Source organism: Medicago truncatula, chromosome 8, assembly GCF_003473485.1.
Source record: "Medicago truncatula cultivar Jemalong A17 chromosome 8, MtrunA17r5.0-ANR, whole genome shotgun sequence".
NCBI lineage: Eukaryota > Viridiplantae > Streptophyta > Magnoliopsida > Fabales > Fabaceae > Medicago > Medicago truncatula.
In genome coordinates, this window is record NC_053049.1 from 21,384,826 (window position 1) to 21,399,916 (window position 15,091).

Consider the following 15,091-nt stretch of genomic DNA (forward strand, 5'->3'; position numbering starts at 1 on the left):
AAAATACTGTGAATACAGTAGAGAAAGAAGATGATCAGAATGTTCAGGATCAATCTCTTCAAAGTCCACCTAGAAGCTGGAGAATGGTAGGAGATCATCCTGCTGATCAAATCATTGGAAGTACAACTGATGGTATAAGAACCAGATTGTCCTTTCAAGATAACAACATGGCAATGATCTCTCAAATGGAACCCAAGTCAATCAATGAAGCTATTATTGATGACTCTTGGATTGAGGCCATGAAGGAAGAACTTTCTCAGTTTGAAAGAAACAAAGTTTGGAACCTAGTTTCAAATAATCAAGACAAAACCATCATTGGAACAAGATGGGTTTTCAAAAACAAACTTGATGAAGAAGGTAAGGTTGTCAGAAACAAAGCAAGGTTAGTTGCTCAAGGCTACAACCAACAAGAAGGTATTGATTATGATGAGACCTTTGCACCAGTTGCAAGGTTAGAAGCCATCAGAATTCTTCTTGCATATGCTGCACATAAAAGCATTAAACTTTTTCAAATGGATGTGAAAAGTGCATTTTTAAATGGCTTTCTGAATGAAGAAGTTTATGTAAGTCAACCACCTGGATTCATAGACAAAGAAAAACCAAATCATGTTTTCAAATTAACAAAAGCTCTTTACGGTCTTAAACAAGCTCCTAGAGCTTGGTATGACAGACTTAGCACATTTTTAATTGAAAATGGTTTTTCAAGAGGAAAAATTGATACCACACTTTTTAGAAAAACACATAATACTGACTTGCTTATTGTTCAAGTATATGTGGATGACATCATTTTTGGTGCTACTAAAATAAAAATGTGTGAAGAATTTTCCAACCTTATGCAAAGTGAATTTGAGATGAGCATGATGGGTGAACTTGGTTTTTTCCTTGGTTTACAAATCAAACAACATTCAAATGGAATTTTCATAAGTCAAGAAAAGTATGTCAAAGACATTCTTAAGAAATATAAAATGAATGAGGCAAAAATCATGAGTACCCCTATGCATCCAGCTTCAAGTTTAGATAAGGATGAGAATGGAAAATCTATTTCTGAAAAAGAATATAGAGGCATGATAGGTTCATTATTATATTTGACTGCTAGCAGACCTGATATAGTGTTTGCAGTAGGCTTATGTGCTAGATTTCAAACATGTGCAAAAGAATCTCACTTAACTGCAGTTAAAAGAATCTTTAGATATCTAGTAGGTACTACTGATCTTGGCCTTTGGTATAGAAAAGGTTTTAGTTTTGATCTTGTAGCCTATTGTGATGCTGATTATGCTGGAGACAAAGTTGAGAGGAAGAGCACAAGTGGATCTTGTCAATATTTGGGACAAGCATTGATTGGATGGTCTTGCAGAAAGCAAAACACCATTGCACTCTCCACAACTGAAGCTGAGTATGTATCTGCAGCCAGTTGCTGCTCTCAAGTTTTATGGGTAAGAAATCAGCTGGAAGACTACTCTCTAAGTGTGCTCCCCGATTTTCGGATATCAAACCATTGATTGATTTGAATCGTCAATCTTTGAACTCTCAATTTTTATTCGTGGGAAGGGAAAAAAATGAGTAAAAACCCTTATCGAGACTTTGGATTCGGGGGTTGGTTTCGAATAGGGAAGGTGTTAAGCACCCTAAACGACTTCGGTACTCCGAAGGAACCGCTTACCTAGATTATCTTGTGCTAAATTCATTTGCTTACTTGAAAAATTATTACCTAAAAATCTAAGTGAAAGAATGGAGGGAGAAGAAGTATGTTTTTGGTTATTTTTATTTGATTTGGAAGGACAAGTCCTCTGCCTACGTACCCTTTTGGGAAGGGATCAAAACCAACGTAGTTCCACTCAAAAATTTCTTTGGTGGGTTAGGTTGATTTTAAGATTTTTGAAGATGGTTTTAAGAAGAGAAAGAGGCCTCAAGGCATGAGATAAAAGAAATGAGTGAAGTTGATTGATTTTAAATTTTGAAAATGATTGAAGTTGAATTAAAATTGATTAAGAAAATAAAGAGAAAATGTTGCTAAGAAAAAAGATTTTTTTGAATTTGACATATTTGATTTTTTTTTGAAAATGATTTTTTCTAAACTAACGGTGAAAACTAACGTAACGTCGTAAAAAATTAACGGAAAGCGGTAAATAAAATGTGGTAGTGTCGGTGCATGTGTCGGTGCTTGTGTTACCTACATTATTACATCAACTCCTAAATACAATCCTAAGACCTTTATGCCAAAATAAAAATGCAAGAAATAAAATTATGCAAGAAATAAAATTACATCAATTCCCTATTTATACACACTAAGTCAATGACAAAATAAAATGATGGAAAAATTAAATGTGCATGCTATAATTCAAGACAAAAAATTAAATAGTTAGTAATCACAAGAAATATTATGATGAATGAGACATAAGAAATAATAAGCAAGAATTAAGACAAATAATAATTAAGGTCATCATATAAGAAATAAACAAAAAAAAAAAATGAAATAAAAGAAAACAAATAGAATGGATTTTTAAAATTAGAGAAAATTAAAATAGTGAGAAAAATATTTTTTGGAATTTTTCTAAACACAAAAATGTCAAAAAAAATGTAAAAACAGTATTTAAAAATAAAGACAATTAAAAATAAGAAATAATAAAACATTGGCTCAGCAGGATTAATTCTGGACCATTGGATTAAATCAATGGTCCAGATTCAGTCACTGGATTCATCACAGCCGTAGGATCTAAGATCCAATGGTTTTAAAAAAAAAAAGCTCAAAAGCAGAGAAATAACACAGGAAACACAGTGACCGTCAGATCATAGATCCGACGGTTTGAACAGAAAGCATACCAATGTTCACCCAAATAGACACACACATGATTCAAAAACAAAACACACAGTAGCCATCAGATCAAGGAACGATCCAGATCTGATGGCTCATAACGCGAGGGAGCACCAAAGAGCATGTACGTGCGTATATATGATTGGACAAAAACAAATGTAGTATAAAAAGGGACTTCAACAAAAAAAACAACACAAAACACAAAAAAAACTTCTCTCCCCTTTGAATTCTAGAGAGAGAGAGTCTGACCTCTCTCTAGAATTCCGGTCATCTTCTCCGATTGGTGTCCAACTCCGGCGCGGTGGCCGGCCGCCTTACGGTGGCGGCGCCGCCGCCGGAGTAAAAAAATTTGCTCCGATTCAGAAATTTTTTGCACTTTTAAACATCCATTTTCCTGCTTTACGTGAATCCGAGCTTAGATTTTTGAAAACAAGTCCCAAACGGAGTAGATCTGAGTTTGAAATTAAATTTTTTTTTTACAAAGAAAGCACAAAAACGTGAAAGAGAAAGTTTCTACATCTTTACCTCGAGTTGAATCCGTCACGAACTGTTCTTTTTGCTCCAACCTGCTCCTTTTGCTCCGGTTCGGCGCGTCCCTTTCTTCTTCGCGACCTCACGCAGATTCCAAGTTTGGATCTGCTCTCTCTCCGATTCGGTTCCGGCGGGTCCCTTTTGCTCCGGTTCGGTTTGCTTTGTTCTGTTATGTGTTGATTTGAGTTGGTTTTATGGATTTGTGGTGTTTATGTTGATTTTCTGGTAAAAAGTTATGAGGATGAATGTTCATGAATATTCATGAATGTTGTTGGTGATGTTCATCTTTTTTGTGATTTTTTGGTGTTTGATTCGCATTTGGAAAGAGAGAGAAAAGGGAACAGTGTTTTCTATGTGATGGGGACCAATCTGACCCGTTTTCTGACTCTGACGCGGGTACAGTGTTTTTTCTGGCCCATTTCCCAATGATTGACAGTGTATTTATAGTGACAAACTAGGGTTGGCTCTGGTACAAATCAATGACCAAAATGCCCCTGCAGCTGAGACTTGGAGAAAAAGACTTTAACAAATAAATAAAATAAAAACAAAAATGAATAAAAAATAAAAAAAGAGGAAGGAAGAAAGTCACTCACGTGACTTTCATTTCTTTGTTTTTTTTTTCTAAAAAATAAAAAATAAAATAATAATAAACAAACTAACCTAAAAAAAGAAAAAAAAAGTCCCTTCGAAATCTGACATGAGGTACTTCAAAGTATCCTCTCTGCCGAAATTTTGTCTGAAATAATTAAAAGGACGCGATTTTTAAAATATGATTAAACCTTTTAAAATGACTTTATTATGACTAACAAGATTATAAAATGCGCTCAAAAAGTTATAAAAATGCAGATAAAAGTTTTTAAATGATTAAAGAAGAAAAACACGAGTTTTAAATGGTAAAAAAAACAAATAGAAGAGAATGTGGACTATTTTTAAATATGGACAAAAAAGATTTTAAATGGTCCAAATTTAGGGTATGACACTAAGGTACACAAGTGTTCCTATTTATTGTGACAATACAAGTGCAATTAATCTTTCTAAGAATCCTATTCAGCATTCTAGGTCTAAGCATATTGAAATAAAACATCATTTCATTAGAGACCATGTTCAGAAAAAGAATATTGCATTAAGCTTTGTTGATACTGAAAATCAATTAGCTGACATTTTCACAAAACCCCTTGTTGAGGATAGATTCAATTTTCTTAAAGAAAAATTGTTAATCATGAGAAATCCCAATAAAGATTGATTACTGATCACTAAGGGCCTTAAACTAAACCCCTTGATGTCATCTGATACAAATCAGATAGATCCATCTCAATCTCACACTCATCAGAATGTTCCTGAGTTCAGAATGTTCATCAGGTCAGAATGTTCAAGTGATCAGAATGTTCATTGTAATATTCATACGATCAGAACATTCACAAGTTTGTTCATCTGAGTTTATGCATTCATGATGTTCATGAAACTCTTTTTTGTTCAAAACTTAAATTCTGGGTCAAACAATCTCATGCGTGAAATCTCGTTTTGTTTTTTTCCAAAAATCCCTCCATAATCTTAAGCATTTAATGCTTGGTTATAAGAAGTCATGTTTAATGTTTAACCACCATGTAATGGCTTAACCATCAAATCATCCAAAATCCATTCATCTTCCCAAACGGCTACTTTTTCCTTTCTCTCTCCTAGGTGTGGCTTTTTGGCAGTTTTTCATCTTTCCCAATGCTAACTATCATCATATCACTACTACCTTTTTCCTCTCTTGCACGTTTTGTCTATATAATCAGTTACCAACTCTGATTATTTCACTTCCATCTTGTTTCCTAACCTCTCATATCTCTCTTCGCAAAAAATTCAAACTGCTCTATTCTTCATTTTCTGAAAAATGGCTAGAACCAAAACCACATCAAAAGTTTCTGAAGAACATTCTCAACCACCACCATCCAACACCGCTGCTGATCAATCCTCTAATCAATCCTTGAATGAAACTCCCTTACGCACCACTCTTAAGGACGAAATCATCCCTGCAACCAAAACTCAAAAATCCTCAAAACCTGGATCTTCTAAATTCATTAGACCTAGAACCAATCCTACCAGACGATCATCAAGGATGAAGAAACCTTTGAAGAAACCAAAGGTATCCCATGTGAATCTAGTCTCTGACGAAGAGAAGAAAGATTCAAGTATTGATGAAGATTCTGAGGAAGTAACAGAGGAAGATGAAGAAGAAGATTCTGAGCAAACTCTCTCTGAATTGATAAAATTAGTGAGAACATCTTCAAAGAAAGGAAAGAAGGTTGCCACTCCCTCTCCTTCCAAAGAAAGCTCATCTTCTCAGGAAGAGAGTGATGAAAATGGTGAATCTGAAGAAAGCTCTCCAAATGAAGAAGAGAAAGTTTCTTCAAAGAAAAGTGGTAATGGAAAGGAGATGGCCAAAGCTGCAGAAAAGATTTATCAAAGGAGAAAGAAGATTGAAAGTGAAGTTTTCTCTATGTCTGAGGAGGTAGATGAACCTGAAGTGGAAAAAGGTTCATCAAAGAAGCATGGAAAAGGTAAGGACATTGTTGTCTTAAAAACATCTAGGGCTGAGAAAATTGCTTTCAGACCTATGAGCAGAACCAAGTATTTCAACCTTGAAAGTCTGGAAACCAAAGCATGGAATATGAAGGAGTTCACTGAACCTCAAGGATGGACCAACTTCATAACTCTTCAAGAACACACCTATGAAGACTTGGTCAGAGAGTTCTACACCAACCTATCAGTTCAGGAAAAGAAGAATGGAAATGAGAAGTTTCTCATCTCATCAGTCAAAGGTGTAAAGATCAAGATGACTTAGGAATTTGTCTCTGAAGCATTTAAGATTCCTAATTAAGGTAATCAACTATACTCTAGTTTTTGGTTTGATGAGTCTAGAGTTAACCGTAACAAACTCATAGTCAAATACACCAAAGAAAATCACACCTTTAACTCCACAAACTTGGAAGATACTCCTAAAATCCTTCACAACATGATTAGGCATTGTCTTTTACCTAGATGTGGATCTTTTGAACTTGTCTCTGATATAGACCTTTGCTTCATCTACCATCTCATGAAAAAGATTAAGTTAAATCTTTGCTTTATCATCATTCAACACATGATTGATTCATGCCTAGCCATAAAACAAACATCTGCTGGACTACCCTATGGAATGCATCTCACTTCCATTTTCCAAAAGGCAAAAGTGCCTCTTGAAGGAGAAAAACGTAAGCTGGATTTTATGACCTTTTCTTCCAAGACCTTAGGTCAACTCCACATTACTTCATCTAACATGCCAGTCTCCAAAACTTCTGGACCCTCTGGATCTGGTAAGAGAATTTCTGATCAGAATGTTCAGAAAGCTGTGAAGAAAAGAAGGGTTGAAGAGATTACAAATACCAAAACTCCCTCTCCACCAGCAGAAAATCTGTTTTCTGAAGTCTCCAAGCTTGCAAAGGAGATTGTTAAACAAGGAAGCTCACAGTTTAAAGCCTTGATTGGAGAATCTATGACTAAAGAGGATGCTCAAAAGATTGATGATGCATCTCCTCAAGAAGAAGCTGAGAAAGTTAATCAAGCTGAGGAAAGTAAAGAAATCCCTCAAGATGCTGTTCCCAATTCGGTTGATCAAGATCAAAGAGTTGAAGAAAATACTGAGAAGAATACTCAGAATTTTGATGAAGATACTCAGGAAGTGACTGAGCTCTTGGCTTCAAACATGAATATTGAAGATGTTCAAGATGAACATATGGAATTCTCAACTGGATTTGATCTCAATATTGAAGATATCAACACTGACTTCAACAATGAAGTATTTCAAGATGGACAAGAAACAGCTCAGGAAACAACTACAGCTCAGAATGTTGAAGGTTCTGCTCAGAATGTTACAGTTCCTGCTGCTCAGAATGTTGAAGATATTCCTGTCATGTCTAATCAGAATGTTCAAGAATTTGATGATCAGAATGCATCAAATGAACCTCTTCCAGATGGCCAGCTGTCAGTTGATCCAATGCCTTTGGCATCAGGATCTCTGCCCTCTGAGGAGGTACAGCGCATGGCCCAAAATGGTCAGAATGTTAACCCATCATCCTCCACCATGGGATCTGTTGCAGGTGCTAACAACTTCTTGGTCTCTGACCTCCTTACTCCACACTTCATTCCTTCGTCCACTCCTCCACCACCACAAATGAAAACCACCACAACAAACAAGCTTCCAAACATGGCTGCTTCATTTGACTCTCTCAATACCTTTGTGTCTGCAAACAAAGAGAAAGTTGAAGCCTCTGGTCCTGCTGAACCTGCTAAGCCTTCAAGAGCAGAGAAGATAGCCTCAAGGGCACTTAGGGTCTCCACCAAGACTCACAAAATTGCTTGTATGCTGGCTGACTGGACTGTCAAAGTTCATGCTCCTGGATTGGCCATTTCACCTCCAGTTTTTGATGACCCCTCCATCTTTGAAGCAGAACCATCTTCTGATTCTGGAGACTCCACTCCATGAATCTTTTCGAAATTCCTCCCTATCCTTTTTTGCAGATGACAAAAGGGGGAGAAGCTTTATGATTCAAAGTCTTTAAGTTTTTCTTTAGTTATAGGCCCTAAGTAGGTCTAGGTGATCAATTGTTATTGGGGTTTACAAACTCCATCTTTTGCTTTTGCTTGATCACATGCACTTTGAATTTCTTTTTTGTTTTTGAACCAAATGTATCATGTAATGTACTTCATGTCTTATATCAATGAATGAATATTGATTTTGGTTCAATCTTGCATTTTTTTATATTATGCAATATATTATGAAATTGAGGGGGAGCTTTTTAAAGTTCTTAAAAACTCTGCATAATGGATTATAAAAACGAGGGGGAGCATTAAAATAAATTTTTAAGCTCTGTTATTCTTCATATATATAATCAAAATCCTTAATCCTAAATCATAAGTTTATCATCTTCAAAAAGGGGGAGATTGTTGAGGCAAAATCCCTAATTAATTTTAAAGATAATAAACCAATATGATTAAAGAATTAATGGACTTTGATTAATTCCTTGGTATTTAACTTGTGCTCTTGAGTGTTTTTACAAAGACAGGAACAAGGTTTAGATCATACCAAGAATCAAGAAATCAAAGGACATTTGAATTCATGATCTAACACTGAGGTCAGAAAGTTAGATCAGAATGTTGCTTGAAGATCAGAATGTTCAAGCAGAGATCATAAGGTTGTTCTTAAACAAGCCAAGAGTCTCAAGAACTTTGATCAAAGGTCATGCAAGGCACATGTGACATGGGTATATGTCCAGAAGAGTACATTTGCATGGATCAATCAAGCAATAAAGGCATATACAAGGATTATGTCAAAGAAGGCATTCAATGTTCATTTAAGACTATGAACATTGATGTACTAGGAATATTTCACAAAGGAATATCATCCTAGATGTTATTATCACTGCTCTTCATTATTGTTTCACTATTAGGATTTGATTACATCAAATGATAGTCTTACAAATCATCCTAAGTGAAACAGATGGAACATTCTGATGATCAGAATGTTCAAGCTCAGCTCATGCTTACTTTATGAACAGTATAGTAGGTGAAAAGCAAAAAGCAAAAGCAAAGCAAATCTGTCATCTTCAACAAGAGATAGACACGTCTGAGAGTTGGTACTGAACAAGGACAACACAATCTCTCAAAGCATGGGCATGAAGATGCAGAATCCCACTAAATCCTCCTGCACCGGTTCCAAGACAAAATCTGGGAAAGGAACATTCTGATGTATGAAGAAAAGTCCATACATTGATTATTGTCCAGAAATTCATATGAAAAGCATATGCATAGCCCAGAACTTCATGTGTTCATTCATACATGATGAACCCAGATGAAGAACATGATGAACCCAGATGAAGATCATCATGAACACAACAACATTCTGATGTTCATCAGAGATCAGAATGTTTGCCCAGAATTTCAAGTTAAAGCTTGTGGGACCCAAGACACATGGCATAACACCATTGGACATCCTACAACGGCTATATTGGCTCAAAGACTCTATAAATAGAGATCAAGGCATTAGCAAAACTTGCACCATTGCAAAACATACAAGAAAACAACAAAGATTGTTTGAAGCTCTTGCAAAACTGAAATTGATCAATCTCTAAGGCTTTCGTTTACTTAGTGCAAATCAATACTCCCTGTTATCTGAAAGATATCTTCTTCCTTCTCTTCTCTTCTGTTTGATTCAACAAACATTCAACCTCCATACAAATTATAACAAAGTCTCATCTAGCTTTAGGGGTACTAAAGTGTTAGTTTGAGCAAAGGTTGTAAAAGTCTAAGTGGTTAACTTAGCAACAAGGTGCAAGCCTGCCGAGGCTTAGAGAATACAGAGTTGTAATTGTTCAGGTGAACAAAGATTGTAAGGTGCAGGACTTGAGAGGTTATCTCAAGCACCATAGTGGAAACTCTCACAAGATTGTGAGGAGTGGACTAGCCCACGTTGGGTGAACCACTATAATTCTCTGTGTGTTCTTTCCTTCTTCTCTATACTCTTTAATTATAGCATACACAACACACACTTGCACATTGACTTTATTAAACTGTTTCTGTGTATGAACTTCAGAACGTTCTGAAGTCAGAAAGTTAACTTAACTATTCCAAGTAAACTACTTGAGAATCACTTTTAAGTTTCAGGATAATTTTTAAAGGGTCACAATTCAAACCCCCCCTTCCTTGTGACTATTTTATCTACTTCAAGAGTTACTCATGGAACACGTTTTTCTTTAGGTTTTACTAGTTTTAATAGTTGGTGAGTACAGTTGAACACATTCTTTTACCCTTATTAATGAATCATTACACTCAATCCACTCCAATTTCACAAACTTCTCCCTACTACCCATCAATCCTTCACAATTTCTCATTCCATCATATTAAACTCTCTCTCTCTCTCTCTCTCTCTCTCTCTCTCTCTCTCTCTCTCTCCTTTCTTTTTATAATGTGCTTCCATTGTTGATCTTTCATACAAAAAAGCTACACTCAAATTGTAGGAATTGTATGAACGGTGATTGAGGATGGTGCCACGTTGCAAAGAAGCACCATCCCTCTGGAGTTAATGTTTATTTGTCTGGGTGTCGGGTTGACCATCAAAGTCTCCTTTGTCCTAGAGAGGGAGCAAACCTTACCCCAATCTTCCTTCCCCCTCCATCTTCTTCTCATCCCCCCTCAATCTTCTTGGTTGCAGGTTTAGTTTTGGGTTTAGTTTTAAGTTTAATAAATTAGCATTAGGTGTTTGAAAATTTTGTATAATAAGCTTCAAGCTTCAATTTTATTATAAATGTACTATGAATGAAAGTATTTATAAAATAATAAAATGAGAAGGTATCATCTTTTTGTCTATTTACATTTATTTTATGGTTTTTTTTGTCATTTTTAATTATGTTGTCAAAACAGTGTTAGAAATATGGCTGAAATATATTTTTCAGATTATATAATTCGAAAATTTGATTTTTGTCATTATCAATTATGTTGTCAAAACAATGTTAGAAATATGGCCAAAATATATTTTTCGAATTATATAATTCGAAAACTCCTATCGATATGTTTCAGATTATATAATCGGAGCTGAGGGTATTTTGAGAAGAAAAAAAAAATTGGGTGCGTGAGAAAATTTTACAAAAAACAATTGACTTTTTAGATATATTGAATAATTTACGTATCTTAAAAAATTAATTGTTTCTTATAAAAAGAATCGAAGGTAGTACATTTGATTTATAGATGGGTTGGACATCCATCCATTAATAATATAATAATGGATTTATCAGATGAATATTATACTTAATGCGGATTGGATTGGATGAATTTTTTTAGAATAATTTTTAGTTGATTTTAATAGATTATTGTATTGTTTTGATCTATCCATTAAAATCTAAATGCATATATATCCAATTCATTCATTCATTTTGCTACCCCTATTAGAATGTAGTAATTTTGAACGGGGGTTTCAAAGCATAAGTGGGAAACAATTACAGCAAATAAATTGAAGAGAAACAATTTGAAACAAATAACGTGCAACACAATTCAATGTGCAATTACTAAATATGAAGAGATATTTTGATAAACCATTCAGCAAATCCTATCACATGATATCTCCGATCTAATTTATAATAAAAATAACAACTTCAAAATAATTTTTATCGGTACCTAAATAACAACCATTAAGAAAATATTAATCCATTCGACCTACACTTAGATCATATGAAAATATATTTTCCTCTTTATCTATGGGTGACCAAATTGATTCTATAATGGGAAGTTAAGATCACTTGTCAAGAGGATTGAGCACTTGCCCAATAAAGAGTATGGTTCCGGACAAATCTTCTCTGATCAAAAACAAGAAAGGGTGATCAGCTACGAAGTTTATCGGTGGCGGAGTATGGTCACGAGGAGAATCACACAAACTCAACCCCATATAGCTTTCCCCATAGGCTTCGGTACCTTCTTCGTTTACTTCAATAAAAGACTTGTGAAATATGTTGGACACATAAAGGTTTTGAGCAATTCGAGAGTCCACCATTTTTGTCAAAGCTCCTTCAGAGAAAGGTAAAACCACGCCTAGCTCTTTCAGCATATCAGAACATTCAAGCCCAAAAGAAATCTTGAATTTCGGAATCCTGAAGTCACCAACTTCCACTAATTCACGAGGAAGCTTTTGTTCCAAAAACTTAGATTCGGAAGCAACCTTCTTAATCAAAGCTAACAATCCATCTTTTGCATCAGGAAGAAAAAAGTAAATTGAGAATCGATGTTTGTCTTCACCTTGCGTATAAGGAAGACGAAGGACTTTAAAACCATCAAGAACACTGATATACTGCATCACATAGCTGGTCATGAAAGGAACCTTGACCGGGCTACCATTAAGAATGTGAAAATCGTAGTCTCTTGTATCAGATGTATCAAATTCCTCTTCCCACACTCCTTTAAAGTATAGTGCATTTGCAAATATAAGGTTGGTTAAACTATTAAATGACTCAGGTGGAAGTAGATTTTTGATATGACCATTTGTCTCTTTTTCAGCCCATAAATTTGCTTCTTCTGTCGCTTCGAGAGCCTTTAAAACAATATCAAACATAATATTAATGGTGCAAAATTATCAATTCAATTGTTCTAGTCATAATTTAGCATCAGGGAGGATCAAAGTTGTGCCCTTTAGAGGAGCACACTCAAAGGTCCCAAGCCGACACCACCAGGCCAATCAAAGTGGGTTTTCTAGTCAGAATTTTAATAGAATAATTGAACCTTTTGATGATATTATCGTCACATGTCCTGTTGCTAAATTAGTCGGATACATCGCAAATATATTATATCTTTATACTACCTTACAACGGAGATTGAGTTGCAAAACAAACCATTAACCAAATTAGCAAAATATTGATTATTTACATAGGTTGATATTTGTGACTGTTCTAAAATGCTAAAGGATCAGATAATTTGTTTTCTCTTTAGTGCTAAAAAACATGAATTTTCTATTCAAATTCAATTCATCTTGGGGGTTCATGGTCCCATAAAGCCATCTTTTAGTATGCAGCAGAATACATTGATGTTTGTCATACTGTGTAGCAAATTTGTATGATTAAACTGGAAAAACATTCATATTGTAACAACTTAATTTAATAGAATGAAACAAGAATAAAAATCAACATTTAGGCCACTTGGTACCCTAAGTCTATTAACAAAAATTGAAGTGCTTGCAACCATAATAAAATAATAAAAGCATGATATGGATTCAAGAATACTAAAAAGAGGAATTGCCGATTATTTTACCTCGTTAACGAAATCAACTGAAGTATTTGAATTCTAGGTAATTTACCTTAAAGTATTTGAATTCCCTCATAACACTACATTCTCTCAAAACCTATGAAGGACGGATACAGATACGGACACCGGACACGACACGGACACAGCTAATAATTTGAAAAAATCATATAATTCGATGTAATTACAAGTGTTGGTGTCGTGTCAGTGTCGGACACGACACGTGTCCAACACAGGGATACGCCTAATTTGAGGAGTGTCCGTGCTTCATAGCTCAAAACATTACATTGCATTCCCCCATCCAAACAATGGAATTAACCTCAAAGTATTTGAATTCCCTCGTAAAATTACATTCCCTCATCCAAACACACTCTTAAGTCTTTATCAAATATTTAAGTGTTTGCAACCAAAATAAAATACCAAATAAAATAATAAAAGGATGATATGGATTGAAGATTAATAAAAAGAGGGATTTTCCGATTATTTTACCTCGTTAACGAAATCAACTGAAGCAATATTGGCTTTGAAATCAGTAGCTACAATTTTTCGGAAGGAAGGTTGAAGAGAAAGTGATTGTTCAACCCACATACCATTGACGAAAGCCAAGTGAGGTCCGCCAGCGGGAGCAGCACTAGAGAGCACAGAGGAAACAAGCTGAGAGGCAAAGTAGTTTAGATTTTCAGTGGACTTGGATTGGAGGAATGAGAGAAGTTGTTGTTGTGTCGGACCTTCAGAGCCAGCAGCGATGATGCTCAACACAATGTGGAGTGATAATGGCGAAAACACAACATTGGTTTCTTTGTATTCTTGTTTGGAGAACAAATGTTTGGCAATGGTCAAAGAAACCTTGGTTAGGTTGGCGATTGATTCACTCTGAGAATTCATTGTTCTTGCGATTGAAATTGCCAACAACAAAAAACAAGTGTTTGCAAAAGACTAGTGAAAACCTAAAAGAAGAAAGGGTTTGCAATCCTTCTTTTATAATAGCGTTTCTTGCAAATCAAGTCATGCAAATATTTATATTTTAAATCTAAGTAAAAAGATTTGACAAAGAAAAAAAAGTAAATAAAAAGATTTCTTGCTCGTTTAGGAAAAAATGTTTCTTGTTTATTTTTAATTTTTTTAGGGGAAAAACGTTACTTGCTAATCAAGTCATGCAAAATCATTTACTAAAAAAAAAAAAAAAAATCATGCAAAATCTTGAAACGTTTCTTGGTAGTACAAGGAAATAATGGATGTTAAAGTCACCGACAATCAATGGATAACAAAGTTAATGCCAAAATTGAAATCAAAATCAAAATCAAAATCACCGATGTATTCTATTCCAAATTTAAGGAAAAATAATATTTGGTTTGGTTACACTTTTAAACCCCTAATTCTCAAATGTGTGATTTTGAATCCTAGTTTTTATTGAACGATTTTGGCCATCAAATTTTCCATTTGTTCAATTTTTAACGATTTTTCAGTTGTACTTTATAATATTAAATGTATATGCGGTCTTTTCCTATTTGAGTTGTACAATTATGATACTAAATTCAGGGCCGTCATTATGAAACTGGAGGCTTGGCTCTCATAGTAAAAATAGGCCCTTAATAAAAAAAAAAAAACGCACAATTTTTTTAAAAGATTAATCTTCTGTTTATATTGAAAATAACACTCTTATAATGATTATTAGCCATGAAAATCAAAATTAGCAATTAGTTTTACTAAAGAGGTGTTTTTTAACTTGGAAATAGAAACATGAAACATGAAACATGATTTTTTACATAGAAATTGAAACATGAAACATGTTTATTTTTCTTTTTTGAGTGGGGGTGGGGATATTGAATTATAATTTATTTTTTTAGGCCCAGCTCGGTTGAGCTCTTTGCACTTCCCAAAGAACGGTCCTGACTAAATTTATCAAACATAGGAAAAAATTCCAGTAACAAAAATCAAATTTTTAATTTA

The 15,091-nt window shown here is 34.6% G+C and overlaps 2 protein-coding genes across 2 annotated transcripts; one reads left to right on the forward strand and one right to left on the reverse strand.

Moving 5' to 3' along the window:
• The first annotated feature begins 5,219 nt into the window (after positions 1 to 5,219).
• LOC120577492 (nucleolin-like) lies at positions 5,220 to 6,170 on the forward strand. The gene has a single exon (XM_039829047.1). It carries the CDS (start codon positions 5,220 to 5,222, stop codon positions 6,168 to 6,170), a length of 951 nt encoding a protein of 316 aa, XP_039684981.1.
• A 5,478-nt stretch (positions 6,171 to 11,648) lies between these two features.
• Positions 11,649 to 14,026, reverse strand: LOC25502467 (serpin-ZX). The gene is made up of 2 exons (XM_013590001.3): positions 13,631 to 14,026; positions 11,649 to 12,437 (listed from the first exon to the last, which is right to left on the reverse strand). Exons 1-2 carry the CDS (start codon positions 14,024 to 14,026, stop codon positions 11,649 to 11,651), a joined length of 1,185 nt encoding a protein of 394 aa, XP_013445455.1.
• Between the last annotated feature and the right edge of the window lie 1,065 nt (positions 14,027 to 15,091).